The sequence below is a fragment of the Doryrhamphus excisus genome, linkage group LG1 (assembly GCF_037039965.1).
Source record: "Doryrhamphus excisus strain RoL-2023G ecotype Guam linkage group LG1, RoL_Dexc_Guam_v1.1, whole genome shotgun sequence".
In the NCBI taxonomy this organism is placed as follows: Eukaryota; Metazoa; Chordata; class Actinopteri; order Syngnathiformes; family Syngnathidae; genus Doryrhamphus; species Doryrhamphus excisus.
Window position 1 is genome coordinate 10,358,691 of NC_136357.1, and position 17,089 is coordinate 10,375,779.

Sequence of the window (17,089 nt, forward strand, 5' to 3'; positions counted from 1 at the left end):
GGTTGTTTGGGAATTATTTCCCATCAGCGAGGAATTCTCAATAAGTCGGTGAACCTGCAGAAGGAGCATTGCTGGTTGCCGACAGCGGGTGGAGGAGGCTCCACGGAAGGCTTTCCCTCTCCCCCGCTCTCTCCAATGCCGACAGCATTTTTTACCCAACGACTGTTCCAGTGTGCTCTATAATGGCCAAAGGGTGCTCCAATTTTTGTTTTTGCAGCATATCTTTATTTTTGTATCTACATGCTGAATCCCACGTCTCACACTTGTTCCATTTGTTCCTCAGCAGCGGTGGAGGCCACCTACCTCAGGGTTCCAACCTCTCCATCAACACCAGCCAGAGCATCAACATAAAATCCGAGCCCATATCCCCGCCACGGGAGCGAGTCACCCCCTCCGGTTTCCCCCCACAGCAGCCGCCTCAGCAAGGCTCAGGCCGGCAGGAGGGGCTGGGACGGTCACCCGCCGACAGCCTGAGCTCCTCCTGCAGCTCCTACGATGGCAGCGATCGGGAGGACCACCGGGCGGACTTCCACTCGTCTCTCACTGGCTTGGGTCGACCCCCTGCCGCTGGAGCCAGCGACAGGGAGAGCCCCTCTGTCAAGCGCTTGCGCATGGACACTTGGGTAACATAGAGGAAACGAGACCGGTTAGAATGAAGGCAGGGACGGCAAAGGTCCCGAGTGCTCTATGATATCATTATTCAACCCCAGTTCAGTTTGTACATTCAGCAGGTACTGTCAGGCACAAGTTGCCACTCACATGACGTCTGCAGAGGTTACAATAGGCGCTAGATTGTTTTTAGACACTTATATTATGTCGTTGCTGTTTCGCTGTTGTGCTCGCAAGCAATCAGAGAAGGATTTTTGACCGACAGATATCATTGCTGTAACTACACACACACCTTTTATTCCCTGTGGCCTCTAATTTATTGATTCAGTAAGGAAGTTCATGGCAATAATGACAGTGTTCATGTAGATTAAAGGAGCAGTAAATGTGCAATGAAGGTCAACCTGCCCAGTTGAACAGGTGACAGAACCATCATCTTCATCGGTTAATACAAGCCAAAGCTTCTTCTGTTGTTTCACTCGTAGAGTCGCCACATCTCTAAAGCCATTTGAATCTTTCATGATGTAAATAGCCACTTTAATGTTTGTGGCACGCATTCGAAATGTGCTACAAAGAAGACGTATATTTTTGTGGATGACAGCCAAGTTTACAAGTGTAGACCCTGAAAGTACATCACTTTACTGCCAGGTGGCCAATTTGATTTTTATTATAGTGGCAACTATGTTTTTTCTTTAGAAACAATGCTGTTGGGTTGCTACACTGCTGTCATTTGTTGTGAATGTGTTATTGTTGCAGCCTACACATTGCCAAACACACGTTGACGAATCATCGAGTGGAGTAATGGGTGACTTTTCCCCTTCTGTATCAGCACACAGCAAGATCATCCTCACAAATGGATCGGGAGGTATCATTCTGCTTTGGCCGTCTGCACTTGCTCTTTTGCGCTACTCTTTGCACCCATTATCAACCTCCATGGTACAGACACACCCAATAGTGATAATAATCTATGCAGCACCAAATCACATGACTAATCCAGATATGTATGATGTCAATGCAGGTGGAGGCATTCTTAAGAAAGGCCTGCACGTAGACTGTTAGTCTTTTATTCGTAAGTGCCACTGCTACATGAATTGTTTTGATTACTTGGGTAAGTCCACATTTCCATATACACTTATGTACAGTGGAACCGCCAAAACTGTAATAGAAAGTGGATTTTTCTGTTCCAAACTTAAACTGTTGCCATAATTATTAACTTAAGGATTACTTTTAAAATCGCCAAATTTTTATTTAATCAGAAGTCATACATTTTTTTTTAAATAGTCTTGTTAAAAGGGGGAAATAATATGAATATATATATATATTTGTTGTTTTTTTATTAGGTTCCTGGTGACAATATACCGTATACATGTATATTTCATAAAATCAAAAAAGTAAAACTGACTTAAAATGACTGAAAATAGTACAAAGTAATATTTTGTATATATTTAGAGTGTTTTGCGGGAAGCAAACATTTCTTGTTTTGAGCACCTGAATTTTTTTCGCATGGATTTTGTTTAAATTTTTAATCTTAAACTGTGGCGTTATACAGTAGCAACAATCAGGCATTGAAAGAGTTTAAAGTGTATGAAAAAATATGAATGTATAATATTTTTATGTCAGTCTTTAGGAAGCTGACAGTCATTTTTTGTCATTTGGAACAAATGATTGAGGATATTTATTGGAAATCTTGAGTGTCAGCATCACATTTTAGGCACCCAAGTATAAAAAGAAGTCAACTAATGTATAATAAAAGTAAAATACAGTAAAATTACTCACCCTGGCCAACATGGAATGCTGAAGGAAGCAAATGATACAGTCACCTCCTAGTGGTTTTGTTGGAATTACAGACCTTTTGCACTTTCCTGTGCCCTTTACCATTTTCAGTTTATGGTAATCATCACACTTGCCATCAATGATACCCTAAACACAAAAAAGCCAACAAAAAAAAAGGAGTCACTGAGCAGAAACGACAGCAAATTTTCCAAAAAATATTTGTTTGTTCCACTTGAAGGTTCCACTGTACCCTAATAGATATTCTTTACACAATATAAACCACAGAATCCAATACAGAACAGCAGGTAATTTTTTTAAAGCAATAACAAAGTGACTATAACAAAACAGCATCACCTCGTACGTAGTTGAGCACACTTGATGACATGTCAGGGAATTTTGTAGTTTCTATATGCACACATAGGAAATGCCTTATCCCAAAGAAATATGACACCACTCACCTCCTTTGATCACAGAAGAAGAAGCGCACGGCCAATGCACAGTGATGCCCTCTCCTCCTCCTCTTTAGATCAGCCAGGAAACAACTGATGAATGTGGAAAGGAAATGTAGTTAAGGACTTTTGTTCACATGCTTCGCTTCATGGCTTTTATAAACAGAACAGTATGTGTTTGCTAAGTGTTTGTAGTCGATAGTTCACTTTCACTCCAAAGCTGTTTTTTCGGTTTGACTGCTCAGACCGTTTGGCGGCACAAGCTGGACTTTGTTGCCAACAATGGAGTTATTTGTTTTGTTGAAGAAGAAAAAAATGCTGAAAAGGTGATTTTAAGTTAATCTGCGTTTTAATTCCCTCGAATGTGCTATTTTATTTTTCAGCATATATTAAATATTCAAGTGAACTTTTTATGGAGCAATTAAGATACTATGCTAGATATTGTTGTACAAAATTTGTATTTTTCAGAAAAGTACAAATATTGGCTTTTAATGTGTAATTTACGTTATCTCTCTTTACTCTGTATACAAAAAAGAAGAAAGAAGTAAACAACTCTGACATAGACATGTGTTCTCTTGTGAAGTCACACACAGTAGCAAACTTGATTAAACACATCAGTGTATGGACTTGATCTTTCAGTCATTTTTGACTCTGCCCATGAATTCATTAACCCCAGAGCCATCATTTTGTGTATTAATGCCGTTGATATTCCATTGGATGGACACTTGTGTGAAAAAGTGTTTGATTATTTTCTGATATCTTATTTTTTTGCATGTTTGTCGCACTTAAATGTTTCGGATAATCAAAAAAATTAAATATTACTCAATGAAAACAGCAGTGAACACAAAATGCACTTTTAAAATAAAGCTTGTTATTAAGGAAGAAAAAAAAATCCAAACTTTCATGGATTTTAAGGGCATGTCATATGCAATTTCAAAACACACTAAAATAGAAATAATCATGTAAAAATATATGTTGGTAGTACTAGAAAGTACTCTACAATATAGTAAGGCTAAAATAATCCGGTTGACAAAGCAGAAAAAGATTCAAAGTCATGAATGGTGAATTCCAAAAGTAACTTGTTGTAGTTCCAGCATCCGGCCGGCAAGTGGCGCTTTGGCAGCATAAATAATATGTACCAATTTAAGCTTTTTGCTTGACATCGACGACGACGAAGAAGAATAATACACATGTACTGTACATGTCTTGTCACTAGCAAACCTTCAGTGGAGTTATAAGCCTTAAAACTATTTATTTAGTCAGTATAATATACTGCATGTGCTTTACATTCAACAGCATTGTCACAGGACCACCACAAATACGGTGGCAATTGATGTACGTTTTAAAACGGTAAGTAAACATATCCCACGTTTTTCATTCATGTCTTCACAGCAAAGGTGATTACATTTTTAATTAGCAATGTTACACAATTTCAGAAATGTGTAAAATCAAGCTGATAAAGCAGGACCTCTCTACCCCAAATATTAAATAAGTTTTATACCAGAAAACAATGCATTTGGTCCTAGTTGAACATGAGTCAAGCCAAAAGCTGTGATTGACCCATTGACCTTGGCAAGTACAACCATCCATCCATTTTCTGTGGCCTACACGCAACCACCGTTCTGCAAAATATACAATAACTGTGAACATCTGTTTTAAAAGTCAACAGAGTATCCATTTACATTTTTTTTTGATAATGCAAAAGTCCAGAGGTGAAAGTATTCATGTATACAAGTTTTCATGTATATGCCTCACACGGCAGTGCAGCAGCACGCTGTGTATTCGTTTTCACCCAAAGTAACCACAATGCAATATGTGAAATACGGGTTTTGTAACATTGCCACTTAACGATAATTTCAGTGACACACCGCCTCGTTTTGACCGGCACTGTTGGCTAAAAAGTGAATTTTGACACCTCTGGTGAGTTAAATGCATCTTGTATCCAACATAATGAACGTTACAACAACTTTCTTTTTGTTTCTATCAGGTGTGAATGTATCACAGTTCATGTCCGCACGTGCATGTTCCTGGCTCACCGTCCTCCAGAGCAGCTGTGCAGCAGGTGGGAAGAGGTCCAGTGTGCATGTGTAGAGTAACCAAGCAGGCTTTGGGTTTGTTTGACTTGTGTGAGAAGGGGAGCTACAGGCCACCTGCCGTAGGGGCTTGCCCTGTTCACAATCCCCTCCAATCCCGCCTTTCAACCAGGAGCCAAGTCGGGGTTCTTTCGTGTGGGCCTGATCTCCCTCTAAGACCCGGGTAAATATTGAACAAGATTGGTCCCAGACTCAAACGCATCTGTTGTCATACAGTCTCCACTGTTAGGCGGCATAGACCCAGGAGAGACACAGTTGAACACCAGTGGCATTAACTTTTGTGTGGACAGGAAGACATAGTTTATACTTTGCAAATACAAATGCACACTGGTGACGTGCCTCGGCTAAAGCGCGCTGCGCCGTAAACGAGTATGGGGATGCGTGATAGGAATGTGAGTTTGATGTGATGGAAGGCCTGATGTGAGCTGGAAATGGAGGATGAGATCAGCTGATGAGACTTGCCAACATTTCAAATGCCTCAGTCATGTTGCTGAATCCATCAGTGGTATTTTGGAGGGTCATTTTTTTTCTTGTGGAATTATAGTATTATTTATTTTTCGGCTAATAAGAAATTACTATCAGAAAAAAATCCACAATTGGCTGCACAATCACATTTCAAGTATACAGGCGACAACTATTGCCCCTAAAATACATTTCAAGCTCCCCTAGAAGTGAATACATTTGAATCTCACTCAATTTGAACTTCAAACATTTTCAGGCAAAATGTCGCACAGAAACTTGGATGTATTGTAAATATTGTAAGCAGTATATCTTATGACTTGTGTTGGGCATCGATGGGAATCAGGACTGATATTGCGATTTGTCCAGAATTGTTCACATCAATGCCCACTTTGCCCACCAGAAGAAATGCGTCCTGGCTGCTCACTATTGCCAATAAAAAAAGAAGACTGTGAAACTTTGGTGAAGCTATCATCAAATGGTGGACCTCGGTCCGGGTCTGGACCCAGTGATGGTCCTTAATGACCTTTGACCATTTGAAGTGAATGGGCATTACAATAACATATAATCATGCTCACAGACTGATTGCAGCAGACTCTCGACGAAGGTGATCTTCCCTGCTTGCGTCTCGTTTAGTCCTGTCTCATACTTTTAAGAGCCTTGGTATGGTATTGATCAACTGGTCTCGCCACGCAATTGACAAAAAATACTTTCATCGAAAAGCTTGAGTTCAAGGAAACTTCTCTGCACTGACGAAACTTTCATAGCCAGTTACATGATGGGCATTTGGGTGAAGCGGAGCATCTTGTGCCTGGTGATTTTTTTCCATTGAGAACATCGAAGACATCTACCTAACTACTATAATAACAGGTCTGTTGTCTGGATTCAGGACAGACCTGGTGTATCGCAGAATTCTGAAGACAGCAGTCCATTGTGCCAGCAGCTGCCCATCATGATTGATGTGGTGGGTAATGCCGTTAGCACTCTGACTGGGACTATGGCCCACAACAAGGAAAACATCTTGTATTGGAATCTTCAGCATAACACCTTGAATGGCGCATCTCGAGTAAACAATAATATTGTTTAGCGACAATCTGTGGGACAGTAAGCACTTCAAACCCTTTTGTGACGCTGAATTAAAAAAAGTCATTGTTTCATTGTACTTTTCTTAAAGTTAATGTTAAAATGTTGTCCTGTTCACACTCAGTTCGTGTATCATCTCGTCTAGTGAGTTGGGTGTCTCGTAACCACCCTAGTGGGTACACCTTATTGCTTCAATGTATAATTATTAGCAGTGGTTCATAATAATAATAGTAATATTGGTTGCACCTTTTACAACAGAAATGTTTCTGTACAGTTCTTAATAGTGTTAGTGGTAATTGTCCGGAATTGAATGTTTCAATTTGCATTCTTTCAAAAACTGATTATGTGTTCCTCTTTATATTGTCATAGAATCATTGTCTTGATGGAATTCAACCTTCAGACTGACTCAGCTGTGGAGTGCGACTGTTTCATTCTCACAGTTGTTGAACCCCGCCTTGCAGGACAGGTATAGCTAGTTTCACTCCAGTCAGGTTACTCCGCCAATGGCCACCCTCCAATCGGGAAGGTGTGTCGAGTGACATGTTTTTGCCATAATGGTTAGGCGGCCTCTCTCAGAACTCACTGGTCTGTGGAAGTAGTAGTAGCAGAATTTAACTGGGCAGGTATGTTTTTTGAACTGCGATGATTCAGTTAATGGGAAATACTATGCTAAAGACTTGAACGTGATTGTTTTTAAGCCTACCTATGTTATCGCTATATTTTGTTTACAATTTTACCATTGTAGGTTAACCTAGATTTTTGTTGGGTTTGACTAAAAGGCCTCCAATGCTTTTTATGTAGACCAGCTAAAAATATCATCTGAATCATATAACTGGTAGTTTTCTACAACTTGGTAATTATATAGACCACGTCTTTGCATGTTTGTGCACATTAATAACTAATTCATGTTTTTTTTTGCCAAAGGAAGCCCTAAAAATGGAAGCCAAGAAGAAGAAGAACTTATTGGACAATATCCGAGTGAAAAATAAGTTTGTCAATCTGATGAAGCCAGGCAAAAAGGCAGCTGACAAACAGAGAAAGAAACTTGCCTACAGGCGCAGTATATCTGTACCAGATTTAAGGATTGCAGCAGGAGAAGGTTTTCCACCGGAGAACGCTGTGCCATCGACAGCCTCCGAGGCCGTATTTTACACCAATTCCCCCATGTTGAGTGATAATGATTCTACTGCAAGTGGCTCGATCCCTGATGGGTCGGCAATGAATGTCAGAGTTTCCACAGATGTCCAAGATGCAGCCTCCAATCGAGCATATTCACCGACAACTTTCAATGAGGAAATAATTGACTTGGTCATGTCCAGCTCAGAGAAAAAGCTGAACGTGAGTGGAGGAATCTTACAAGTAGACAAAAAAGCCCCCCAAAAAGGACCTACTTTTACTTTCGATCCTGTTCTTGCACAAAGTTCCAGTTTTTCCAATTTGCAAATTAGTTCACCAAGACCGGATTCTGCAACAGATTTTGGCGAAAGACCTTGGACACCTGAGGCTGTCACGAATCCAGGAGCTGTAGCAGAAGTGCTTGCAAGAGCAAACTCTCTGGGAGAACAAAGTGCCCATGCGAGGGTCGTTCACTTCAAGCAGGACAGGCCCCTGTCTCGGAAAGGGAGTCCATCACCTTTCAGAGAAAAGGTACCTGTGATGTTAGACAACCTCGGTAAACCACTGGACAGCACGGATGGCAGCTCAGAATACTGTTGGTCGAGCGAGGACCAGATCGCTATTCCATGGTTGACAGACATCGAGGCACTGGATCAGGAACCCACCCTATCGTCCATTACAAGTGACTATAATATTGAGGAATCTTCACTAGAAGGAGGGACTATGGAAGAAATGGAGGCAAGTATTGTTTATATAAATACTGGATATATATCATACATGGTTGTTTGTCTAAATGTGCCCTGTGATTGGCTGACGACCAGTCCAGAGTGTACCCTGCCTCTCGCCTGAAGACAGCTGGGATAGGGTCCAGCACCTTTCGCGACCCTCGTAAGGATGGAAATGAATGAATGAATAACAAAAAAAAAAACAAGGAAATTGATGTTTTTTGGGGAAATTGTTGATATTGTTTGAGAGCACAAAGTGAGTGACACATCCTGTAAAACATTTGGGAAAATGAATGACCAGCTGTCTGTTCTTATCCTCTTCGAACCCTTTGTATGAGCAACATTATCTAGCTATAATCTCAAAACTAAGACTACTGTGTCATCATTTATCTTGGATGCAGTTTGCAGAGATGTGTGCTTCTCCACAGCGATACAATGTAGTGTAAAGACTCATGGGAAAGCTTTGGGAGAACTTTGTTGTATTGACATAATCTAAACTGTGTTTAGGGTATTTGCTGTTTGTAGCAAACAAACAAAAAGATGGCATTTTAAACAAATCTCAGTGACCCGAAATGATTTAAAAGGATACTGGACTGGCAGATGAGACCCACCTAACCTTCACTAGCTGCAAGTACAGATCTATGCCATGAATCAGAAAAAATAAATAGCTCTATTTAGTTAAATCACTTTTTAGGAGTGGGTTTGTGTTGGCTGAAACAATTTGTTTTTCTCTCAATATAGATGTCCAGTGAACCATGTGACTTCTTTGAGCAAATTCTACCAGATCCACCTGAATGCTCTGTGAGGTCCCACTCTTTGCTTAGATTTGGCATTCACTTAATACCGTGTTGTTGACACCATGTAAAAGCAAATGATCCCCAAATGCAGGTTCTGACAGCAGGGTCAGAGGTCCAAGGACCAGCCCCACTCCAGAGGTACCTACTTTGCATCAGTTTAAAGCAAGGACAGAACCTGGTGATCCGAGACAAACGTTCCGGTAGGTCAATACTCTGCATGTGTTGCAAAGACTGTCCTTTTCATTATTCCTGGCTTGTGACTAAATTATGTTTAGTGTTTCCCTAATTTTCTTTAATTGTCTTAATTGTCTTTTTCAAGTGAGGTGATTTCCTTGTATTCTCATTCATGGGTTGATTTTGGACTGTACAATAGCTACATGTTCATACAAAAATTATACTTTGTCATACTTTTGAACCACATTTATCTGTATTCAAAAGTGGGACATATGTGTTGAAAGCAAGATGCAAATTTGTTGAGGTAATACTTGTGGTATGGTGGTGTGCAGTCAGACACATTTCAGAAGTATGCAGTCAGACCAGTATGAGAACAAATAAGGTGATAAGGAAATCAGTTCACCCGGACATTGAAGTCATATTTTTTGTCTTTTCGCCTTCCATAATATTGTATGAATAATCTCCAACTAATACAAATTTGATGTTTGTTTTGGGCTGAGGCAGATAATTTGTAACTTCAATCACTTGTCATGGTCTGCTTTACATCCTGGTTCTTGATCCCTTTTACAGAAATCTTGTGAAAGGGATGTTGTAAAAAGCAGCGACCCCAAGAGGTATTAATCGGAACTACAATCAGCAAATGTATAGTTATTTAGACTTGAACACTGTGTAATTGTAAAAAGTATATACATTTATTTTCACAGCACCTTTCAGATAACACAGAATGCTAAGTGTGTCACAATTTACAGTAAGAGTAATTAATTGGCCACTCCCAATTGTCCATAGGTATGAATGTGAGTGCGACTGGTTATTTGTCTGCTCTGGAGCGAGGGCAGTGCCAAGTTGTGAAGCAAGATGATATGGCCTGTGCGGGACAAGCACAGTCATAGCTATTTGTAGTTAAACTCTTCTACCACAAGGTGTGTGTACCATTGGGAAAAGTTTTGCATAAATGTAGGCATTTTTCTATGCACAAGTACAAATGGATAAATCCCATCCGTTGCATGGAATGTTCTTATATATGCTCTGTGCACACATCTCTGCAGTGCTTTGCTTTGCAAGATATCAGAAAGAGGCAAAAATGTCAATTGCTCTTTTCCAAACTTCAGCTGAGGTGTGTGACGATCTTGTTGCCTGAAACACAAATATAATACGTCTGCTTTTGGGTCACATTTGAGAGGTTGAAAGCAGGATATTTCAATTTATATTACTATACAGTTTAAATGAAACTTACCAAAATAGTTGTTGATTAATGGGATAATCCATGAATCATCTATTCAGCATGTATATCTGGATAAAAGCATAAAACCTTGTTTTCGGGGGTGTTTTAACAGTGTTCTTTGTTGGCTGCATAGGTACAGTATATTCCATTATATACACTTATGAGCTGTCACTTTTTATGTGCTTGTACATCTCTAGAACGCACAAAAGAGAAAGATGTGTGTTCTTGTCTAGTACATGGGGATTGTGAATAATGGAATAATGAACATTTGAAAAAAAAGTGCAGTTTTCCTTTAACAGGACAAACAGGGTGGAGTCTTTTAGAGAGGAAATCAGGATTGTGATTTTATTTCATGCACTGATATGAATTGATATGACATTGTCTTTTGTATTCTTCTGAGTAATAGCAAAGGGCATTGGGAGTTTAGTAAGGACCTTACCGTCCCTGAGAAGATGGCGCCACGATGATGCAACCCACACACGTTCCATGCCTCACCCTTGTTTGCCCAACAATCACTGTGCCAAAGGCTGACCAAGGGCATACATTGTCATTACATATTCTAAAAAAGGGTCCATGCCACCACCGCCCCCCCTCCACTCTTTAGGTTTTGTTCTTGTTGTGTTTTTTTTTTTTCCTCTCACCCTCTCCCATTAATTTCCATCGTCACCGTTCTCACTTGTGCCAGAGCTTTTCTCCTATCGAGCTGCCACATTCTCCTCCTGTCAAGTTGCCTGGAGGTTTCCCTGTCACAGGCTGGCAGGGTGGAGCTGCTGTGGGTCCTGCCTGCTTTTGCGAGATGTTCATTTGGAGTGGGGAGCTGACAGGCCTGACAGCCCATCCCCACAGGGCCTTTGTCATGTGATTCAAGCATCCCTGCGGGCTCTCTCAAGCACCCCTTTATCCCCCCTACACAAATGAAGGCATGAAAATGGCTTTCTTTCTTTTTTTTTTTTGGCCAGTCTGCATGCAATTGCAGAAACAAAGAAGTCTCATACCCTCACCCCACTTGCGAGCAGACTTTCTTAACAGGCTTGGGAGATTAACACTGGTTGCTTCGAGATTTTTGCTTTCTGGTTGTCTCATGCTGGCGAGTGCTCCGCCTCTTTCACAATTAAACGGTTACATCGCCATGTGTGTGGTACTCCTCCTCCTCCTACTCCTCATGAAGTCGTTGTGGAAGAACATGTTCTGCATGAGATAACTGCAATTCCAGAATAAAGTATCTGTAATATCCCAAACTATGTCAGCTCAAGACAAATTAGAAATATAGCTCTGGTCCAAACACATATCATGTATTGCCATAAGACCAACACATAAAGAATCTGATAAGATAGAAGACAGCAATTGGTCATTTACTGCGACAAACCTTACTGACAGTATTTTACAAGCCAATAAAAATGAACAACCTTTCGCCCGTTATGTGCATTATACTAATATGTGGCTTGTTATTTTATTTTGAAGGTACAAGTGATCCTTATGTGAAGTTCAAACTGGAAGGAAAGCAGTTCTACAAGAGCAAAGTGGTGTATAAGAACTTGAATCCCAGGTGGAACGAGTTCTTCTCCTATCCTCTGAGGGACAGAGAGCATGTTGTGGAAGTTCGGGTATGCCAAAACTCTTTTGCATTTATTTCACAAACGAGAACATCTTCAAAATATATATTTTTTTTCTTACAGGTCTACGATAAAAATCGAACCTCAGATGAATTCATGGGTTCAAGCACTATTGCACTGAAAGATCTTGAACTTTACAAGTAAGTAGCATCCTTTTTTTCTTCATCTATTTCCTTCTTTGTTTTTCTTTTTTAGTACATTTTGAGTTTCCAATTTTGTCACATTTTCATTTTGTCAGAAGCAAGAAAAAAAAATCTACTTATTAGACAACTTTAGCACCTGAAACATAACAATGGCTTGCCCACTCATTAGAAAGGTGACATGTATAAAACTGCTTTTTAATGGTTGTTTAGCTATACTCTTCATAATCTCATGGGAAAATGCTCAATAATAAAGTGGGTTTTCACTGGATAGCAACAATTGACTGTCCCCCAGTGCTTGTTATATCTGTAAATGAGATATTGCTGTACTTTTTCAGATTGTTTGAGAACATAATAACCCTATTCTTGGGGTCCAGGGTATATCAAAGGCTGCAAACCATTGATAGTGTGCAAGAGGTCAACAAATGTCATCTCTTTATTTCAGGAACTATGAAATGGAGTTGCGTCTCAGTGATCCTAAAAGCAAAGAGGAAAACATGGGAGTAATTAATGTCGATGTATGTCTAATGTTTCGGGATGCTACCATCAAACGAAATTCAGTAAGTATTTATTTGATATGACAAGAATATGGTGATCCAGAAACCTCTTCCTGGCCATTTTACTGAACCCTGTGATTGTCTTTCTTTTATCTAATAGAGATGGCCAGTAAAGAAGAATAAGGTAAATATTTTCTTATACTTGCATTACTGAAATATATTAAATGCTGTGTTGACTAAACTGTATGAAGTGCACTGTATATGTTTAAGAGAAGAACGCTAGGGGGCAGTAGCTCACTGTGCTATAATACAACAAAGAACAAGGTGGACCTCCACACTTGTGTATAACCTTGGATTCTATTGCTTTGGCGAATCCTTATTAGCAATGCATACTATTTTCAGCAGTATCATTTTCCCTGAGAAATGCAGAGAGAGAGAAAAATACAATATAAGATTTTTATCACAACTAAAATCATAATACTATGTTGACCAAACGTGTAGTAATAAAAAGAACTCTGTATTACAGGGCAGTAATTGGTTTTGTTGTAAACAAAGTTCCTTCGATTCTCAAGTGGGTTTCAGTATATTGCTGCTGTAATTAGATTCAGAGTGAAATAGTTGGGCGGCTGTTTGGGACTGGCACTGCAGTTGAGTGGGTTTATATTCACACCTATGTAGTCTCTACATCTGCCACTGTTCAGTCTCTTGATGGTCCAGCAGACAATCTCAATTTGAAATGAGATGACAAAAGAATGAAGCCATTTTCATGCACTACAGATGGTTAAAGATACTCAAAGGGAGACAAAAATGTGTGATGGGACTCTGCTGCCTAAGTCGTGGTGCTAATTTGACAATGTAACAATGCCCACCACCACCTCGTCCCCATTTCATTTTTGACAATATCGTATTACATTTAACACCTATCCTGGAAGTGCTGAATCTGTGCTTTTACAGCTCGGTTCCCCCTCTTTCCAAACATCGTTTTTCTCCCTGTGTGTTGCCACCACAGAGACATGAGATGACAAGTGGCTGAGTAAAAGCTCCACTGCGTGATGGTGTTTCAAAATGGGAAGGGAGGTTGTACTGTCGGAGGCATGCTGCCAGAGCAAGATGCCTAAGATCGGCACAGCTGATAATTCCCAGGCAAAGTGGGCAATAACCCAGATGTTAGGAGGTAATATCACAGCTGTGGACGGACAGTGTCGAGGCAGCAGCCAAATGGACCCTGGTCTGAGCTCGTTGTGGTTGTCCCTATGCTGTCCCACCATATGGAAGCCATCGCGCGGCCCTTTTTAGGAACAGGAATAGATTCTCTTCGGGGGCCACTTACAGTTAAGTGGAATTGTTTTATTGGCCGCTGAGATAGAAACGTGTCCAAGATAAACACCAGGGATGACTTGGCTGAGGCCTGTTTAATATCCTCCATTCCCTCTGTTCTTCTTCTTTGGGGGGTTTTGGGGAGGGGGGTATTTATAGGGCTGGGCCTGTGCTATGCCATGTTAATTCAAGTCCCAGAGATGGGCTTTGATCCCCTCCGGATTGGGTGGCAATGTGGGTTGTGACCTTTGTAGTGGTGAGGGGAGGGGCTGCAATGCCAAGGGAGTCGCGTGGCGGTTTGAAGTCGCGTCAGCTGGGGCAGCCCAAGGATCTGGGCAATCAAAGAGGTTAGAGCAGATGATAGCCCTGCTCTTTAATTACTGTCAGCCCGACACAACCTCTCTCAACTGTTTGTTTTTACAGCTCTGGACTATCTCCGCACGGCCTCATGGGAACTCTAACAGGGACCATATCAAGCCCGCTCTGTCTCACTCCCTCTGTGGCACAGGGCAGGAGAAGTCCATTTGCTGGGCTTGTCCTCTCTTTCTGTCATGTTCTCCAAAATAATGCACGAGACAATATGGTCCTTTTCATTTGTAAAAAACCCAAAGTGGACATTTTGTTAAAGTGGATGCTTTACAGCGGAACACGATCCAGTCTGTGATGTCAGTTGAGCATGTTAGAAAATCTTTCTTAACTGTATGTATGTTTAAAGTAATATTTTATAATTCATAACTGCCATGCAAATCACATATAATCACACGTTTCTTCATTTATCCATATTGAAAATCGTCCCTTTCCAAAGACAGAAATGAAAGGTCATGTGACTACCTGAACAAAAGTGGAAATGCTGGTTCCACAAACATATAGAGAGTACTGTATATAGGAGATACCAGCATACAACACACTGTAATGCTGGCTATACATACTGCATTTTGCATAATATGCTGATGAGAGAGCTGTGCAGTTTGCATCATTACTCACTGCTGCCTGCTGTCTCCAGTGCAGTGTGCCAAGTGTCCTGACTCCCAACACTCAGCCTGGAATCCAGTGATGAGTGGGACTGTCACAGCCTGGGACATCTGGCTGCTTGCTGTCGTCCCGCTCTTCCTCTCTCTCTCTCTCTCTGTCTCTCTCTCCCTCTGCCAACCTCTGTGGTGTGGCTTGCCTGTCAGAAAAAGATGTGTTAATGTCCTCCAACAGAAATGTGTTTTATAGTGTAAACCCTCGTCTTACTTAAAGACGCTTTATGAACATGAGGAGGTGTCAGGTTGAGACAGGAGCATGTACACACAGAGGGGAGTGAGCATTGGGGTGATCACAGTCTGTTATAGGGTGATAATCGATCTCCATTTCATCCCATAAAAATGGAAATAAAAACCAAAGTCAAATTTTTGCCATCATAAAACCTCCATTAACTGTATAGGTGACATTTTAATATTCTTACCTGTCATACCAGTATAAAAAAGGTAACCTCTTAATCTTAAAACTTAAAACCCATACACATACAGTCTTACAGTAACTCCAGTGTAATGTCCTTTCAGTATGGTTGATATTGTCAAGGTAAGAGACCGCTTTCCACTTTGGTGATACAGTGGTATGAAAAAGATAATTTTCAAGCAATCAGTGGTTGTTGAGATCAGCCATTTCAGTTAAATATATCATATATCAGACGAACATAGTGATAGATGAGAAGTGAAATAAAGTTTATTGGATTAGGCAGATGCACCCCAACAGAAAATCATCGATATTTAGTAGATCCTCCTTTTGCAGAAAAAAATAACGTTCTTTCACTTCCAATGAGTTTAAGTCAGTTTTGATGGTTTCCGAGCAGCCCGCTTTACATCACAGATTTTCAACATCCGGTCCTGGGACTGAGCTGGCCATTCCGGAACGTTGTACTTATTCCTCTGCATGTGTGCCTTAGTATAATTTGAGCATTGTTTAGAGTCATTGACTTGTTGGATAGGCTCCAGCCCCAGCGCAACTTCAACTTTGTCACTGATTTTTGAACACTGTTGGCAAGAATCTACTGATACTGACTGGAATCCATGCGACTTTCAACTTGAACAAGATCTCCAGTAGCTGCACTGGCCACACAGCCCCACTCCATGATGGAACCACCAAATGTTACCGTGGGTAGCAAGTGTTTATCTTGGAATGCTGTGTTCTTCATCCACCATGCATACCGCCCCGTGTTATGTCCAAATAACTCTATTTTAGTTTCATCAGTCCACAGCACCTTATTCCAAAATGAAGCTGGCTTGTCCAAATGTGCTTTAGCATACCTCAAGTCACTCAGTTTGTGGCATGTGTGCAGAAAAGGCTTCTTCCGCATGACTATCCCAGAATAGCTGAATCGTTGAATGATGCACAGTCATGCCATCTGCATCAAGATCATGCTGCGGGTTGAGTTTTTGAGTGTTCGGACCATCCTTCGCCTTGCCCGTGGTTTTTGATTTCCTCACTATGCTCCTCAGAGTGGAACCTAACAGCTGAAATTTCTGACCTCGTTCTTTTATCCTGCCCCTAAACCATGATGTTGAACAATCGTTGCTCTCAGGTCATATGTAGGCCAAGGGCAGTGAGCTTACGAAAAACAAATTTTGGGTTTCAATAATTAGAAGGTATTCAAATCAGTAAAACAACAATGGTGCCCAAATTTAGGGACTTGCCTACCTTTTTTTAAATAATTATTGCACACTTTCTGTAAATCCCATAAACTTAATTTCACTTGTCGTCTATCACTGTGTTCGTCTGCTGTATGATATATTTAACTGAAATGTCTGATTCCAACAACCAGGAATTTCTAAAATCTTGAAAATTATCAGGGGTGTCCAAACATTTTCATACCATTGAATGTTATATTCACAGTGTCTTGGTCATGTTCACATTTTTCTTTTTTTTAGCTTAGTTTTACCTGTATTGCAAGTAATTTCTATTCACCGCGGTTCTTAATGGGCAATTAACTGATTCGTAGTTTCAAAGTTATTTTGAGGTTCTACTGTAGTACATTACTGTTCTC

At 40.6% G+C, this 17,089-nt stretch overlaps 2 protein-coding genes across 12 annotated transcripts in view; both read left to right on the forward strand.

Moving 5' to 3' along the window:
- Nucleotides 1-3,656, forward strand: part of mef2aa (myocyte enhancer factor 2aa) — a 69,702-nt gene extending 66,046 nt beyond the window's left edge. For 4 of the 10 annotated variants that reach the window (XM_058074713.2, XM_078789874.1, XM_058074712.2 and 1 more), the window contains one exon: nucleotides 287-3,656. In XM_058074713.2, the coding sequence (XP_057930696.2) occupies nucleotides 287-632 (346 nt within the window). In that variant the 3' untranslated portion in view covers nucleotides 633-3,656. The remainder of the gene's footprint in view (nucleotides 1-286) is intronic. The other 6 variants (XM_058074714.2, XM_058074716.2, XM_058074719.2 and 3 more) reach the window with 2 other exon arrangements.
- Nucleotides 3,657-7,025: 3,369 nt separating this feature from the next.
- Nucleotides 7,026-17,089, forward strand: part of mctp2a (multiple C2 domains, transmembrane 2a) — a 41,279-nt gene continuing 31,215 nt past the window's right edge. For both annotated transcript variants that reach the window (XM_058075921.2, XM_078789895.1), the window contains exons 1-8: nucleotides 7,026-7,086; nucleotides 7,388-8,317; nucleotides 9,046-9,105; nucleotides 9,193-9,301; nucleotides 11,959-12,101; nucleotides 12,174-12,250; nucleotides 12,696-12,810; nucleotides 12,908-12,931. In XM_058075921.2, the coding sequence (XP_057931904.2) occupies nucleotides 7,400-8,317; nucleotides 9,046-9,105; nucleotides 9,193-9,301; nucleotides 11,959-12,101; nucleotides 12,174-12,250; nucleotides 12,696-12,810; nucleotides 12,908-12,931 (1,446 nt within the window). In that variant the 5' untranslated portion in view covers nucleotides 7,026-7,086; nucleotides 7,388-7,399. The remainder of the gene's footprint in view (nucleotides 7,087-7,387; nucleotides 8,318-9,045; nucleotides 9,106-9,192; nucleotides 9,302-11,958; nucleotides 12,102-12,173; nucleotides 12,251-12,695; nucleotides 12,811-12,907; nucleotides 12,932-17,089) is intronic.